The 16,400-nt window shown below is 38.7% G+C and overlaps 1 protein-coding gene across 1 annotated transcript in view; it reads right to left on the reverse strand.

Moving 5' to 3' along the window:
- Positions 1–1,016: 1,016 nt before the first annotated feature.
- Positions 1,017–16,400, reverse strand: part of LOC130334011 (uncharacterized) — a 29,232-nt gene continuing 13,848 nt past the window's right edge. Inside the window, exon 3 of the mRNA XM_056553885.1 lies at positions 1,017–2,019. Coding sequence (XP_056409860.1) covers positions 1,222–2,019 — 798 coding nt within the window. The 3' untranslated portion in view covers positions 1,017–1,221. The remainder of the gene's footprint in view (positions 2,020–16,400) is intronic.

The raw sequence follows: 16,400 nt of genomic DNA on the forward strand, positions 1-16,400 counted from the left end.
TTCTTCAGGGCTCGCTATGTGCCCCGGTTCCGGTCCTTGCTGGTTTACTGAATGTTCCACGTGGAATGTGGTTCAGGGCGGAGTTTTTTCCTGCAGGTTGTCTCTGGCCGCCGAGGGTGTGTGGTATCTGTGCCCCCGCATATGTGCCCCTGGTGCACTAAGGGCTGACGTTCCGGTTGGTTGGGTTTTTTTCAGGCGTGATGCAGTGGACAGGCCTGCTTTCAGTCCCCCGTTGCAGCTCATGGAGAGCTCGCTCTGTTCCCGGGTGTGGCTGGTTTGGTTGGTTGTTGGTGTGGTGTTTTGGTTTTCCAGTGGTGCTGCAGGGTGGTTTACTACTGGGTGTCTTGGTAGTCAGTGGGTTTCTGCCATGCTTGGGTTTTTTGTTTGTGCTTTTTCCTTTGGTGTTGGTTGTGGGACTTTGGGTGCTTGCTTCAGCAGTTCATGTTCTAGGATTGTAACGGTACTGTGTGGGTTGGCGTGGCCCCTGTGCTTGATTGCGCTATAATTTGGTGATGCTTTTCTTTTTTGGGTGTGATTTGAGTGATCGGGGGCGTTTTGTCGGTCTGACATTTGGGGCGTTGTCACTGTTATTATTTCTTTCTTTCGGCTTTCTTCCTGCGCTCGGCTTGTTGCACCTAGTGCTTCGCTGTTTGGAGATAAGGTTTATTTTGCGGCTGTACTCCCTGGGGTCGGTATTGGGTGTTGACGCTTTGTCCCGTTCTCTGGCAGTGGTTCCGGAGGTTGCTCCCTCGGGTGGAGTCGGAAGGTTTGCTCATGTGGCTGTGGAATGGGAGACCACCTCGGGTTCGGGTCCCGGGGTAGGACTGAGTGATACAGTTGTGGTTAAATTTTCGGCCTGTGGGTCATCGTGGAGATTGGTGTATTTCTTGGTCCGCTTTAGTGGCTCCTGCGACTTGGTCGCACTCACGGTGAGGCGCTTGCGAGTAGTTGGGGTTGGTGTGGAGGCCGGGATGTCTACAGTCAAGGAGGGTCCCGAAGGTTCCAAGTGTGTCTGTGGATAGGGGTTTTGTTTTTTGTACCTACAAGGTTCTGCTGTTTGACTTCCTATTTCGTTTTGATAGGCTGTGATAAAATAAGTTAACTGCTGTGTCTCCTATCCAAGGACGTTCGAGATTTGGGCTGTATTCTGCATGTATCCAATTAACATTCTTAGTATGTGACGCTGGGTATCTTCACCTGTTCATGTGAATCACCTACTACTCAGTGCAAAAAAAAAAAAAAAAAAAAGGGTGCTTTCCCACTGTGCTGCGATCCAGTGGGGTGAGGTTGCCGCATGACGGGGGGTGATTTTTCTTTTCTGCTTTGCGGTTGGTGGGATGTTGGTGTATACCTAGGGGCTGGGCCCGTGAGCGGGTGGCCTTGCTGTCGGCGACCATTTTTTCCTATCAGTTTTTGGGTCGCTTGGTGGCGGCTGTGGGTCGGATTTTTGGTTGTCGCTTTTGCGTCGTTTTTTCTGATCCGAGGTTTTGCGCTGGCTTTTTTCGGGGCTAGGTGGATGGGGCACTTTCTTTCTCCTCGTCTCCTTCCATGACACTTGGGTGTCTGATGTGTTTTTTGGGTGCCTATTTTGTGCGTTTTCAGGTCCGTCGGTCCGAGATTGCTTAGGCGATCTGGGACACACAGCTTGTGCTGCATGAGGGTCCACGAATGACTGTTTTTTCCTGTTGTCGTCCTATTGTTGATTGGACTGCGGTGGGGGCCTCCCCCCCCACCTCTTTTTCTTTTATGCTCCCCGCCCTCGATTGTCTGTTTTGGGTTTTGGCTTCTCTTTGTAGGAGGGGGTGTTGTGAGTTTGGGATTCGCTCTCTTTTTGTGTCGGTGTCGGCGGAGAGGGCTCAGTTTCCGGAGAGGGTAGCGCAGCGCGTGGGGCGCGGGCGATCTGCTTGTTGCGTTGCTATTTTCGCCCAGTTTGATGTTTCCCACATGTGTTTTTGTTTTGCGAGCGGCTTTCCGCAAGGTGGTGCGAGTGCTGCGGCACTCTTCGGTGTATGGGCGAGTCTGAGAAATGAGTTCACACAAGAGTTAGTGAATACAAAAAAAATAAAAATTACAAAAAATAAAATAAAATGCAAAAACATAGGACCTGGCGGCAGGTACCTCGGATTTCCTGGAGAGGTTATGTGTTGGGAGAATTTCCTGGAGAGGAAATGTGTTGGGCGACTTTCCTGGAGAGGAAATGTGTTGGGTGTGTTCGGGGGGCTGAGTTGGCCCCAGGTGTTGGCTATCCAGTATCTCTTGGGTGGACGGTGAAGACGGTGAAAGCGGGGTCAACCCGGGGTAGACCTCCACACAGGACAGTGTGGCAGCACCTCTTGGGTTGGCAAGAAGCCAATCGGTGTCTTTGTTACAGTTAAATTGTTATTTATATAAGTAATTTTATAAATAAAGCTGTGGCCGATCCCCACCCACGGAAAAGTTGAATTGTTGTTGTGTCAGTTATTATTTAATTAATTATTGTAGTAAGGGGGAGGGGTAGTTATAGCCAGCTCGGAGCTAATTGGGTCTCAACAGTCTGGAGGGGCAAGCTGTGCATAACTAGCTTGCCCCCTGACTGGTGAGCAGTTAAGGGGTTAAGAAATATACAGGCAATGTTTTTTAGCCCCCTCCCCCGCCTGTAAAAACTTGTTGCTAACTATAGTGGTATGTCCCATGGGTGGGGGGGAAGGAGTGCACCAATCAGGGGTCTAATAGTTTCCCGGGCTTTCAAAGGCCCTCCCCTGGGTATTTATAGCTGTGGTGCCTCCCTTCCCCCCTCAATCTGTCCAGGACCCGGAGTTTTGCCCTCCCTCCCTCCCTTTTTGTATCTCTGTTTATTGTAAGTCACAGCTTGGCGGTAAGAAGACGGTGAAAGCGGGGTCAACCCGGGGTAGACCTCCACACAGGATAGTGTGGCAGCACCTCTCGGGTTGGCAAGAAGCCAATCGGTGTCTTTGTTACAGTTAAATTGTTATTTATATAAGTAATTTTATAAATAAAGCTGTGGCCGATCCACACCCACGGAAAAGTTGAATTGTTGTTGTGTCAGTTATTATTTAATTAATTATTGTAGTAAGGGGGAGGGGTAGTTATAGCCTGCTCGGAGCTAATTGGGTCTCAACAGTCTTGCAAACTTCAGCTCCTCTCTGAGGCCTCTTAGTTGTTTTCCGAGCTGTTCATACTGAGCCATCTTGGCCTGGATTTTGGACCCAAAGCTGGCCAGGGATTCTTTGGGCCCCTTTACCCCCCATTGCTGGGGTTCTGAGGAAACAGGCTGGATATGGGGATATGATAAACGTATATAAGTATATTAATGGCCCATACAAAAAATATGGAGAAAAACTGTTCCAGGTTAAACCCCCCCAAAGGACGAGGGGGCACTCCCTCCGTCTGGAAAAGAAAAGGTTTAGTCTAAAGGGGCGGCACGCCTTCTTTACCGTGAGGACTGTGAATTTATGGAACGGTCTACCTCAGGAACTGGTCACAGCAGGAACAATTAACAGCTTTAAAACAGGGTTAGATACATTCCTGGAACAAAATAACATTAAAGCTTATGCAGAATTATAAAACTACATCCCTTTCCCTTATCCCCTTACATCCTTCCCTTCAATCCCCTGGTTGGACTTGATGGACGTATGTCTTTTTTCAACCATACTAACTATGTAACTTTGTAACTATGTAACTATGATGCAGACTTTCCACTCCGCTGCCTGGATGAGCTTCTGCTGGAAGCTTTGCAGCTCCCAGCTGAGGTCGGGGAGGGGGCCCCACATGGCTGTGGACCCTGGTGGATCTCCTCACCCCATCCTGACTACTGGCTGTTGCATTTTCCTTTGCACACCCCGCCAGCCGAGAACGGGGGGGGGGGGTGCAAGATGAAGCCCCAGCTTCCCGGGGCTCCATAGCAGGAAAACCTACCCAGGTGTCTGCCACACACCTGGGGAGGGGTGGAAGAAAATCACTGCTTCTCTGGGAAACTCTGGAGCTCAGCAGAACACACCTTCTCTCCAGAGCTGTACTCACTATTCTGCTGGTGAGGTCACTGTGTACATACATTACATTACTGATCCTGTACTGATCCCGAGTGTGTGTGGGATGGGGGTGGGGGACCGGGGGGCCCCCCAAAAAAATTGCTTGCCCAGGGTCCAATCAAAATTAAAGACAGCCCTGTCCATTATACATACACTGTACAGCAATCATACATCCATTATACATACACTGTGTCTGTGACTGTACAACAATCATACATCCAATCCATTATTAATGGATTGGATGTATGATTGCTGTACAGTCACAGTGTATGTATAATGGAGGTATGATTGCTGTACAGTGTATGTATAATAGAGGTATGCTTGCTGTACAGTGTATGTATAATGGAGGTATGATTGCTATACAGTGTATGTATAATGGAGGTATGCTTGCTGTACAGTGTATGTATAATGGAGGTATGCTTGCTGTACAGTGTATGTATAATGGAGGTATGCTTGCTGTATAGTGTATGTATAATGGATGTATGATTGCTGTACAGTCAGTGTATGTATAATGGAGGTATGCTTGCTGTTCAGTCACAGTGTATGTATAATGGATGTATGATTGCTGTACAGTTTATGTATAATGGAGGTATGCTTGCTGTACAGTGTATGTATGATGGATGTATGATTGCTGTACAGTCACAGTGTATGTATAATGGAGGTATGCTTGCTGTACAGTGTATGTATAATGGAGGTATGCTTGCTGTACAGTGTATGTATAATGGAGGTATGATTGCTGTACAGTGTATGTATAATGGAGGTATGATTGCTGTACAGTGTATGTATAATGGAGGTATGCTTGCTGTACAGTGTATGTATAATGGAGGTATGCTTGCTGTACAGTGTATGTATAATGGATGTATGATTGCTGTACAGTGTATGTATAATGGATGTATGATTGCTGTACAGTCACAGGGTATGTATAATGGAGGTATGCTTGCTGTACAGTGTATGTATAATGGATGTATGATTGCTGTACAGTCACAGTGTATGTATAATGGAGGTACGCTTGCTGTACAGTGTATGTATAATGGATGTTTGATTGCTATACAGTCACAGTGTATGTATAATGGATGTATGATTGCTGTACAGTCAGTGTATGTATAATGGATGTATGATTGCTGTACAGTGTATGTATAATGGATGTATGATTGCTGCACAGTGTATGTATAATGGAGGTATGCTTGCTGTACAGTGTATGTATAATGGAGGTATGATTGTTGTACAGTGTATGTATAATGGATGTATGATTGCTGTACAGTGTATGTATAATGGATGTATGATTGCTGTACAGTGTATGTATAATGGATGTATGATTGCTGTACAGTGTATGTATAATGAATGTATGATTGCTGTACAGTGTATGTATAATGGATGTATGATTGCTGTACAGTGTATGTATAATGAATGTATGATTGCTGTACAGTGTATGTATAATGGAGGTATGCTTGCTGTACAGTGTATGTATAATGGATGTATGATTGCTGTACAGTGTATGTATAATGAATGTATGATTGCTGTACAGTGTATGTATAATGGATGTATTATTGCTGTACAGTGTATGTATAATGAATGTATGATTGCTGTACAGTGTATGTATAATGGAGGTATGCTTGCTGTACAGTGTATGTATAATGGATGTATGATTGCTGTACAGTGTATGTATAATGGATGTATGATTGCTGTACGATGTATGTATAATGGATGTATGATTGCTGTACAGTGTATGTATAATGAATGTATGATTGCTGTACAGTGTATGTATAATGGAGGTATGCTTGCTGTACAGTGTATGTATAATGGATGTATGATTGCTGTACAGTGTATGTATAATGGAGGTATGCTTGCTGTACAGTGTGTGTATAATGGAGGCATGCTTGCTGTACAGTGTATGTATAATGAATGTATGATTGCTGTACAGTGTATGTATACTGAATGTATGATTGCTGTACAGTGTATGTATGATGGAGGTATGCTTGCTGTACAGTGTATGTATAATGGATGTATGATTGCTGTACAGACACAGTGTATGTATAATGGATGTATGATTGCTGTACAGTGTATGTATAATGAATGTATGATTGCTGTACAGTGTATGTATAATGGATGTATGATTGCTGTACAGTCACTGTGTATGTATTATGAATGTATGCTTGCTGTACAGTGTATGTATAATGGATGTATGATTGCTGTACAGTGTATGAATAATGGATTTATGATTGCTGTACAGTGTATGTATAATGGAGGTATGCTTGCTGTACAGTGTATGTATAATGGAGGTATGATTGTTGTACAGTGTATGTATAATGGATTTATGATTGCTGTACAGTGTATGTATAATGGATGTATGATTGCTGTACAGTGTATGTATAATGGATGTATGATTGCTGTACAGTGTATGTATAATGGATGTATGATTGCTGTACAGTGTATGTATAATGAATGTATGATTGCTGTACAGTGTATGTATAATGGAGGTATGCTTGCTGTACAGTGTATGTATAATGGATGTATGATTGCTGTACAGTGTATGCATTATGGATGTATGATTGCTGTACAGTGTATGTATAATGGATGTATGATTGCTGTACAGTGTATGTATAATAAATGTATGATTGCTGTACAGTGTATGTATAATGGAGGTATGCTTGCTGTACAGTGTATGTATAATGGATGTATGATTGCTGTACAGTGTATGTATAATAGAGGTACGATTGCTGTACAGTGTATGTATAATAGAGGTACGATTGCTGTACAGTGTATGTATAATGAATGTATGATTGCTGTACAGTGTATGTATAATGGATGTATGCTTGCTGTACAGTGTATGTATAATGGAGGTATGCTTGCTGTACAGTGTATGTATAATGGAGGTATGCTTGCTGTACAGTGTATGTATAATGGATGTATGATTGCTGTACAGTGTATGTATAATGGAGGTATGATTGCTGTACAGTGTATGTATAATGAATGTATGATTTCTGTACAGTGTATGTATAATGGAGGTATAATTGCTGTACAGTGTATGTATAATGGAGGTATGCTTGCTGTACAGTGTATGTATAATGGAGGTATGCTTGCTGTACAGTGTATGTATAATGGATGTATGATTGCTGTACAGTGTATGTATACTGAATGTATGATTGCTGTACAGTGTATGTATAATGGAGGTATGCTTGCTGTACAGTGTATGTATAATGTATGTATGATTGCTGTAAAGTGTATGTATAATGAATGTATGATTGCTGTACAGTGTATGTATAATGGAGGTATGATTGCTGTACAGTGTATGTATAATGAATGTATGATTGCTGTACAGTGTATGTATAATGGAGGTATGGTTGCTGTACAGTGTATGTATAATGGATGTATGATTGCTGTACAGTGTATGTATAATGGATGTATGATTGCTGTACAGTGTATGTATAATGGAGGTATGATTGCTGTACAGTGTATGTATAATGAATGTATGATTTCTGTACAGTGTATGTATAATGGAGGTATGATTGCTGTACAGTGTATGTATAATGGAGGTATGATTGCTGTACAGTGTATGTATAATGGAGGTATGCTTGCTGTACAGTCACAGTGTATGTATAATGGATGTATGATTGCTGTACAGTCACAGTGTATTTATAATGGATGTATGATTGCTGTACAGTGTATGTATAATGGAGGTATGCTTGCTGTACAGTGTATGTATAATGGATGTATGATTGCTGTACAGTCACAGTTTATGTATAATGGAGGTATGCTTGCTGTACAGTGTATGTATAATGGAGGTATTCTTGCTGTACAGTGTATGTATAATGGAGGTATGATTGCTGTACAGTGTATGTATAATGGAGGTATGATTGCTGTACAGTGTATGTATAATGGAGGTATGATTGCTGTACAGTTTATGTATAATCGAGGTATGCTTGCTGTATAGTGTATGTATAATGGATGTATGATTGCTGTACAGTGTATGTATAATGGATGTATGATTGCTGTACAGTCACAGTGTATGTATAATGGAGGTATGCTTGCTGTACAGTGTATGTATAATGGATGTATGATTGCTGTACAGTGTATGTATAATGGATGTATGATTGCTGTACAGTGTATGTATAATGGATGTATGATTGCTGTACAGACACAGTGTATGTATAATGGATGTATGATTGCTGTACAGTGTATGTATAATGAATGTATGATTGCTGTACAGTGTATGTATAATGGATATATGATTGCTGTACAGTCACAGTGTATGTATACTGAATGTATGATTGCTGTACAGTGTATGTATAATGGAGGTATGCTTGCTGTACAGTGTATGTATAATGGATGTATGATTGCTGTACAGTGTATGTATAATGAATGTATGATCGCTGTACAGTGTATGTATAATGAATGTATGATCGCTGTACAGTGTATGTATAATGGAGGTATGCTTGCTGTACAGTGTATGTATAATGGATGTATGATTGCTGTACAGTGTATGTATAATGAATGTATGATTGCTGTACAGTGTATGTATAATAGAGGTATGATTGCTGTACAGTGTATGTATAATGAATGTATGATTGCTGTACAGTGTATGTATAATGGAGGTATGCTTGCTGTACAGTGTATGTATAATGGATGTATGATTGCTGTACAGTGTATGTATAATGAATGTATGATTGCTGTACAGTGTATGTATAATGGATGTATGATTGCTGTACAGTGTATGTATAATGGAGGTATGCTTGCTGTACAGTGTATGTATAATGGAGGTATGCTTGCTGTACAGTGTATGTATAATGGAGGTATGCTTGCTGTACAGTGTATGTATAATGGAGGTATGCTTGCTGTACAGTGTATGTATAATGGATGTATGATTGCTGTACAGTGTATGTATAATGAATGTATGATTGCTGTACAGTGTATGTATAATGGAGGTATAATTGCTGTACAGTGTATGTATAATGGAGGTATGATTGCTGTACAGTGTATGTATAATGGAGGTATGCTTGCTGTACAGTGTATGTATAATGGATGTATGATTGCTGTACAGTGTATGTATAATGAATGTATGATTGCTGTACAGTGTATGTATAATGGAGGTATGCTTGCTGTACAGTGTATGTATAATGGATGTATGATTGCTGTACAGTGTATGTATACTGAATGTATGATTGCTGTACAGTGTATGTATAATGGAGGTATGCTTGCTGTACAGTGTATGTATAATGGATGTATGATTGCTGTACAGTGTATGTATAATGAATGTATGATTGCTGTACAGTGTATGTATAATAGAGGTACGATTGCTGTACAGTGTATGTATAATGAATGTATGATTGCTGTACAGTGTATGTATAATGGATGTATGATTGCTGTACAGTGTATGTATAATGGAGGTATGCTTGCTGTACAGTGTATGTATAATGAATGTGTGATTGCTGTACAGTGTATGTATAATGGAGGTATGATTGCTGTACAGTGTATGTATAATGGATGTATGATTGCTGTACAGTGTATGTATAATGGATGTATGATTGCTGTACAGTGTATGTATAATGGATGTATGATTGCTGTACAGTGTATGTATAATGGAGGTATGATTGCTGTACAGTGTATGTATAATGAATGTATGATTTCTGTACAGTGTATGTATAATGGAGGTATAATTGCTGTACAGTGTATGTATAATGGAGGTATGATTGCTGTACAGTGTATGTATAATGGAGGTATGCTTGCTGTACAGTGTATGTATAATGGATGTATGATTGCTGTACAGTGTATGTATACTGAATGTATGATTGCTGTACAGTGTATGTATAATGGAGGTATGCTTGCTGTACAGTGTATGTATAATGTATGTATGATTGCTGTACAGTGTATGTATAATGAATGTATGATTGCTGTACAGTGTATGTATAATGGAGGTATGATTGCTGTACAGTGTATGTATAATGAATGTATGATTGCTGTACAGTGTATGTATAATGAATGTATGATTGCTGTACAGTGTATGTATAATGGAGGTATGGTTGCTGTACAGTGTATGTATAATGGATGTATGATTGCTGTACAGTGTATGTATAATGGATGTATGATTGCTGTACAGTGTATGTATAATGGAGGTATGATTGCTGTACAGTGTATGTATAATGAATGTATGATTTCTGTACAGTGTATGTATAATGGAGGTATGATTGCTGTACAGTGTATGTATAATGGAGGTATGATTGCTGTACAGTGTATGTATAATGGAGGTATGCTTGCTGTACAGTCACAGTGTATGTATAATGGATGTATGATTGCTGTACAGTCACAGTGTATTTATAATGGATGTATGATTGCTGTACAGTCACAGTGTATTTATAATGGATGTATGATTGCTGTACAGTGTATGTATAATGGAGGTATGCTTGCTGTACAGTGTATGTATAATGGATGTATGATTGCTGTACAGTCACAGTTTATGTATAATGGAGGTATGCTTGCTGTACAGTGTATGTATAATGGAGGTATTCTTGCTGTACAGTGTATGTATAATGGAGGTATGATTGCTGTACAGTGTATGTATAATGGAGGTATGATTGCTGTACAGTGTATGTATAATGGAGGTATGCTTGCTGTACAGTGTATGTATAATGGATGTATGATTGCTGTACAGTGTATGTATAATGGATGTATGATTGCTGTACAGTCACAGTGTATGTATAATGGAGGTATGCTTGCTGTACAGTGTATGTATAATGGATGTATGATTGCTGTACAGTCACAGTGTATGTATAATGGAGGTACGCTTGCTGTACAGTGTATGGATAATGGATGTATGATTGCTGTACAGTCACAGTGTTTGTATAATGGATGTATGATTGCTGTACAGTCAGTGTATGTATAATGGATGTATGATTGCTGTACAGTGTATGTATAATGGATGTATGATTGCTGTACAGTCACAGTGTATGTATAATGGATGTATGATTGCTGTACAGTGTATGTATACTGAATGTATGATTGCTTTACAGTGTATGTATAATGGAGGTATGCGTGCTGTACAGTGTATGTATAATGGATGTATGATTGCTGTACAGACACAGTGTATGTATAATGGATGTATGATTGCTGTACAGTGTATGTATAATGGATGTATGATTGCTGTACAATCACTTGGTATGTATAATGAATGTATGCTTGCTGTACAGTGTATGTAAAATGGATGTATGATTGCTGTACAGTGTATGTATAATGGATGTATGATTGCTGTACAGTGTATGTATAATGGATGTATGATTGCTGTACAGACACAGTGTATGTATAATGGATGTATGATTGCTGTACAGTGTATGTATAATGAATGTATGATTGCTGTACAGTGTATGTATAATGGATATATGATTGCTGTACAGTCACAGTGTATGTATAATGAATGTATGCTTGCTGTACAGTGTATGTATAATGGATGTATGATTGCTGTACAGTGTATGTATAATGAATGTATGATTGCTGTACAGTGTATGTATAATGGATGTATGATTGCTGTACAGTGTATGTATAATGAATGTATGATTGCTGTACAGTGTATGTATAATGGAGGTATGCTTGCTGTACAGTGTATGTATAATGGATGTATGATTGCTGTACAGTGTATGTATAATGAATGTATGATTGCTGTACAGTGTATGTATAATGGAGGTATGCTTGCTGTACAGTGTATGTATAATGGATGTATGATTGCTGTACAGTGTATGTATACTGAATGTATGATTGCTGTACAGTGTATGTATAATGGAGGTATGCTTGCTGTACAGTGTATGTATAATGGATGTATGATTGCTGTACAGTGTATGTATAATGAATGTATGATTGCTGTACAGTGTATGTATAATAGAGGTACGATTGCTGTACAGTGTATGTATAATGAATGTATGATTGCTGTACAGTGTATGTATAATGGATGTATGATTGCTGTACAGTGTATGTATAATGGAGGTATGCTTGCTGTACAGTGTATGTATAATGGATGTATGATTGCTGTACAGTGTATGTATAATGGAGGTATGCTTGCTGTACAGTGTATGTATAATGGAGGTATGCTTGCTGTACAGTGTATGTATAATGGATGTATGATTGCTGTACAGTGTATGTATACTGAATGTATGATTGCTGTACAGTGTATGTATAATGGAGGTATGCTTGCTGTACAGTGTATGTATAATGGATGCATGATTGCTGTACAGTGTATGTATAATGGAGGTATGATTGCTGTACAGTGTATGTATAATGAATGTGTGATTGCTGTACAGTGTATGTATAATGGAGGTATGATTGCTGTACAGTGTATGTATAATGGATGTATGATTGCTGTACAGTGTATGTATAATGGATGTATGATTGCTGTACAGTGTATGTATAATGGAGGTATGATTGCTGTACAGTGTATGTATAATGGAGGTATGATTTCTGTACAGTGTATGTATAATGGAGGTATAATTGCTGTACAGTGTATGTATAATGGAGGTATGATTGCTGTACAGTGTATGTATAATGGAGGTATGCTTGCTGTACAGTGTATGTATAATGGATGTATGATTGCTGTACAGTGTATGTATACTGAATGTATGATTGCTGTACAGTGTATGTATAATGGAGGTATGCTTGCTGTACAGTGTATGTATAATGTATGTATGATTGCTGTACAGTGTATGTATAATGAATGTATGATTGCTGTACAGTGTATGTATAATGGAGGTATGATTGCTGTACAGTGTATGTATAATGAATGTATGATTGCTGTACAGTGTATGTATAATGAATGTATGATTGCTGTACAGTGTATGTATAATGGAGGTATGGTTGCTGTACAGTGTATGTATAATGGATGTATGATTGCTGTACAGTGTATGTATAATGGATGTATGATTGCTGTACAGTGTATGTATAATGGAGGTATGATTGCTGTACAGTGTATGTATAATGAATGTATGATTTCTGTACAGTGTATGTATAATGGAGGTATGATTGCTGTACAGTGTATGTATAATGGAGGTATGATTGCTGTACAGTGTATGTATAATGGAGGTATGCTTGCTGTACAGTCACAGTGTATGTATAATGGATGTATGATTGCTGTACAGTCACAGTGTATTTATAATGGATGTATGATTGCTGTACAGTGTATGTATAATGGAGGTATGCTTGCTGTACAGTGTATGTATAATGGATGTATGATTGCTGTACAGTCACAGTTTATGTATAATGGAGGTATGCTTGCTGTACAGTGTATGTATAATGGAGGTATTCTTGCTGTACAGTGTATGTATAATGGAGGTATGATTGCTGTACAGTGTATGTATAATGGAGGTATGATTGCTGTACAGTGTATGTATAATGGAGGTATGCTTGCTGTACAGTGTATGTATAATGGATGTATGATTGCTGTACAGTGTATGTATAATGGATGTATGATTGCTGTACAGTCACAGTGTATGTATAATGGAGGTATGCTTGCTGTACAGTGTATGTATAATGGATGTATGATTGCTGTACAGTCACAGTGTATGTATAATGGAGGTACGCTTGCTGTACAGTGTATGGATAATGGATGTATGATTGCTGTACAGTCACAGTGTTTGTATAATGGATGTATGATTGCTGTACAGTCAGTGTATGTATAATGGATGTATGATTGCTGTACAGTGTATGTATAATGGATGTATGATTGCTGTACAGTCACAGTGTATGTATAATGGATGTATGATTGCTGTACAGTGTATGTATACTGAATGTATGATTGCTTTATAGTGTATGTATAATGGAGGTATGCGTGCTGTACAGTGTATGTATAATGGATGTATGATTGCTGTACAGACACAGTGTATGTATAATGGATGTATGATTGCTGTACAGTGTATGTATAATGGATGTATGATTGCTGTACAATCACTTGGTATGTATAATGAATGTATGCTTGCTGTACAGTGTATGTAAAATGGATGTATGATTGCTGTACAGTGTATGTATAATGGATGTATGATTGCTGTACAGTGTATGTATAATGGATGTATGATTGCTGTACAGACACAGTGTATGTATAATGGATGTATGATTGCTGTACAGTGTATGTATAATGAATGTATGATTGCTGTACAGTGTATGTATAATGGATATATGATTGCTGTACAGTCACAGTGTATGTATAATGAATGTATGCTTGCTGTACAGTGTATGTATAATGGATGTATGATTGCTGTACAGTGTATGTATAATGAATGTATGATTGCTGTACAGTGTATGTATAATGGATGTATGATTGCTGTACAGTGTATGTATAATGAATGTATGATTGCTGTACAGTGTATGTATAATGGAGGTATGCTTGCTGTACAGTGTATGTATAATGGATGTATGATTGCTGTACAGTGTATGTATACTGAATGTATGATTGCTGTACAGTGTATGTATAATGGAGGTATGCTTGCTGTACAGTGTATGTATAATGGATGTATGATTGCTGTACAGTGTATGTATAATGAATGTATGATTGCTGTACAGTGTATGTATAATAGAGGTATGATTGCTGTACAGTGTATGTATAATGAATGTATGATTGCTGTACAGTGTATGTATAATGGATGTATGATTGCTGTACAGTGTATGTATAATGGAGGTATGCTTGCTGTACAGTGTATGTATAATGGATGTATGCTTGCTGTACAGTGTATGTATAATGGAGGTATGCTTGCTGTACAGTGTATGTATAATGGAGGTATGCTTGCTGTACAGTGTATGTATAATGGAGGTATGCTTGCTGTACAGTGTATGTATAATGGATGTATGATTGCTGTACAGTGTATGTATACTGAATGTATGATTGCTGTACAGTGTATGTATAATGGAGGTATGCTTGCTGTACAGTGTATGTATAATGGATGTATGATTGCTGTACAGTGTATGTATAATGGAGGTATGATTGCTGTACAGTGTATGTATAATGGATGTATGATTGCTGTACAGTGTATGTATAATGAATGTGTGATTGCTGTACAGTGTATGTATAATGGAGGTATGATTGCTGTACAGTGTATGTATAATGGATGTATGATTGCTGTACAGTGTATGTATAGTGGATGTATGATTGCTGTACAGTGTATGTATAATGGAGGTATGATTGCTGTACAGTGTATGTATAATGAATGTATGATTTCTGTACAGTGTATGTATAATGGAGGTATAATTGCTGTACAGTGTATGTATAATGGAGGTATGATTGCTGTACAGTGTATGTATAATGGAGGTATGCTTGCTGTACAGAGTGTATAATGGATGTATGATTGCTGTACAGTGTATGTATACTGAATGTATGATTGCTGTACAGTGTATGTATAATGGAGGTATGCTTGCTGTACAGTGTATGTATAATGTATGTATGATTGCTGTACAGTGTATGTATAATGAATGTATGATTGCTGTACAGTGTATGTATAATGGAGGTATGATTGCTGTACAGTGTATGTATAATGAATGTATGATTGCTGTACAGTGTATGTATAATGGAGGTATGGTTGCTGTACAGTGTATGTATAATGGATGTATGATTGCTGTACAGTGTATGTATAATGGATGTATGATTGCTGTACAGTGTATGTATAATGGAGGTATGATTGCTGTACAGTGTATGTATAATGAATGTATGATTTCTGTACAGTGTATGTATAATGGATGTATGATTGCTGTACAGTGTATGTATAATGGAGGTATGATTGCTGTACAGTGTATGTATAATGAATATATGATTGCTGTACAGTGTATGTATAATGGATGTATGATTGCTGTACAGTGTATGTATACTGAATGTATGATTGCTGTACAGTGTATGTATAATGGATGTATGATTGCTGTACAGTGTATGTATACTGAATGTATGATTGCTGTACAGTGTATGTATAATGGAGGTATGCTTGCTGTACAGTGTATGTATAATGGATGTATGATTGCTGTACAGTGTATGTATAATGAATGTATGATTGCTGTACAGTGTATGTATAATGGAGGTATGATTGCTGTACAGTGTATGTATAATGAATGTATGATTGCTGTACAGTGTATGTATAATGGAGGTATGATTGCTGTACAGTGTATGTATAATGGATGTATGATTGCTGTACAGTGTATGTATAATGAATGTATGATTGCTGTACAGTGTATGTATAATGGAGGTATGATTGCTGTACAGTGTGTGTATAATGAATGTATGATTGCTTTACAGTGTATGTATAATGGAGGTATGATTGCTGTACAGTGTATGTATAATGGAGGTATGATTGCTGTACAGTGTATGTATAATGGAGGTATGATTGCTGTACAGTGTATGTATAATGGAGGTATGATTGCTGT

Source organism: Hyla sarda, unplaced genomic scaffold (assembly GCF_029499605.1).
Source record: "Hyla sarda isolate aHylSar1 unplaced genomic scaffold, aHylSar1.hap1 scaffold_427, whole genome shotgun sequence".
NCBI lineage: Eukaryota > Metazoa > Chordata > Amphibia > Anura > Hylidae > Hyla > Hyla sarda.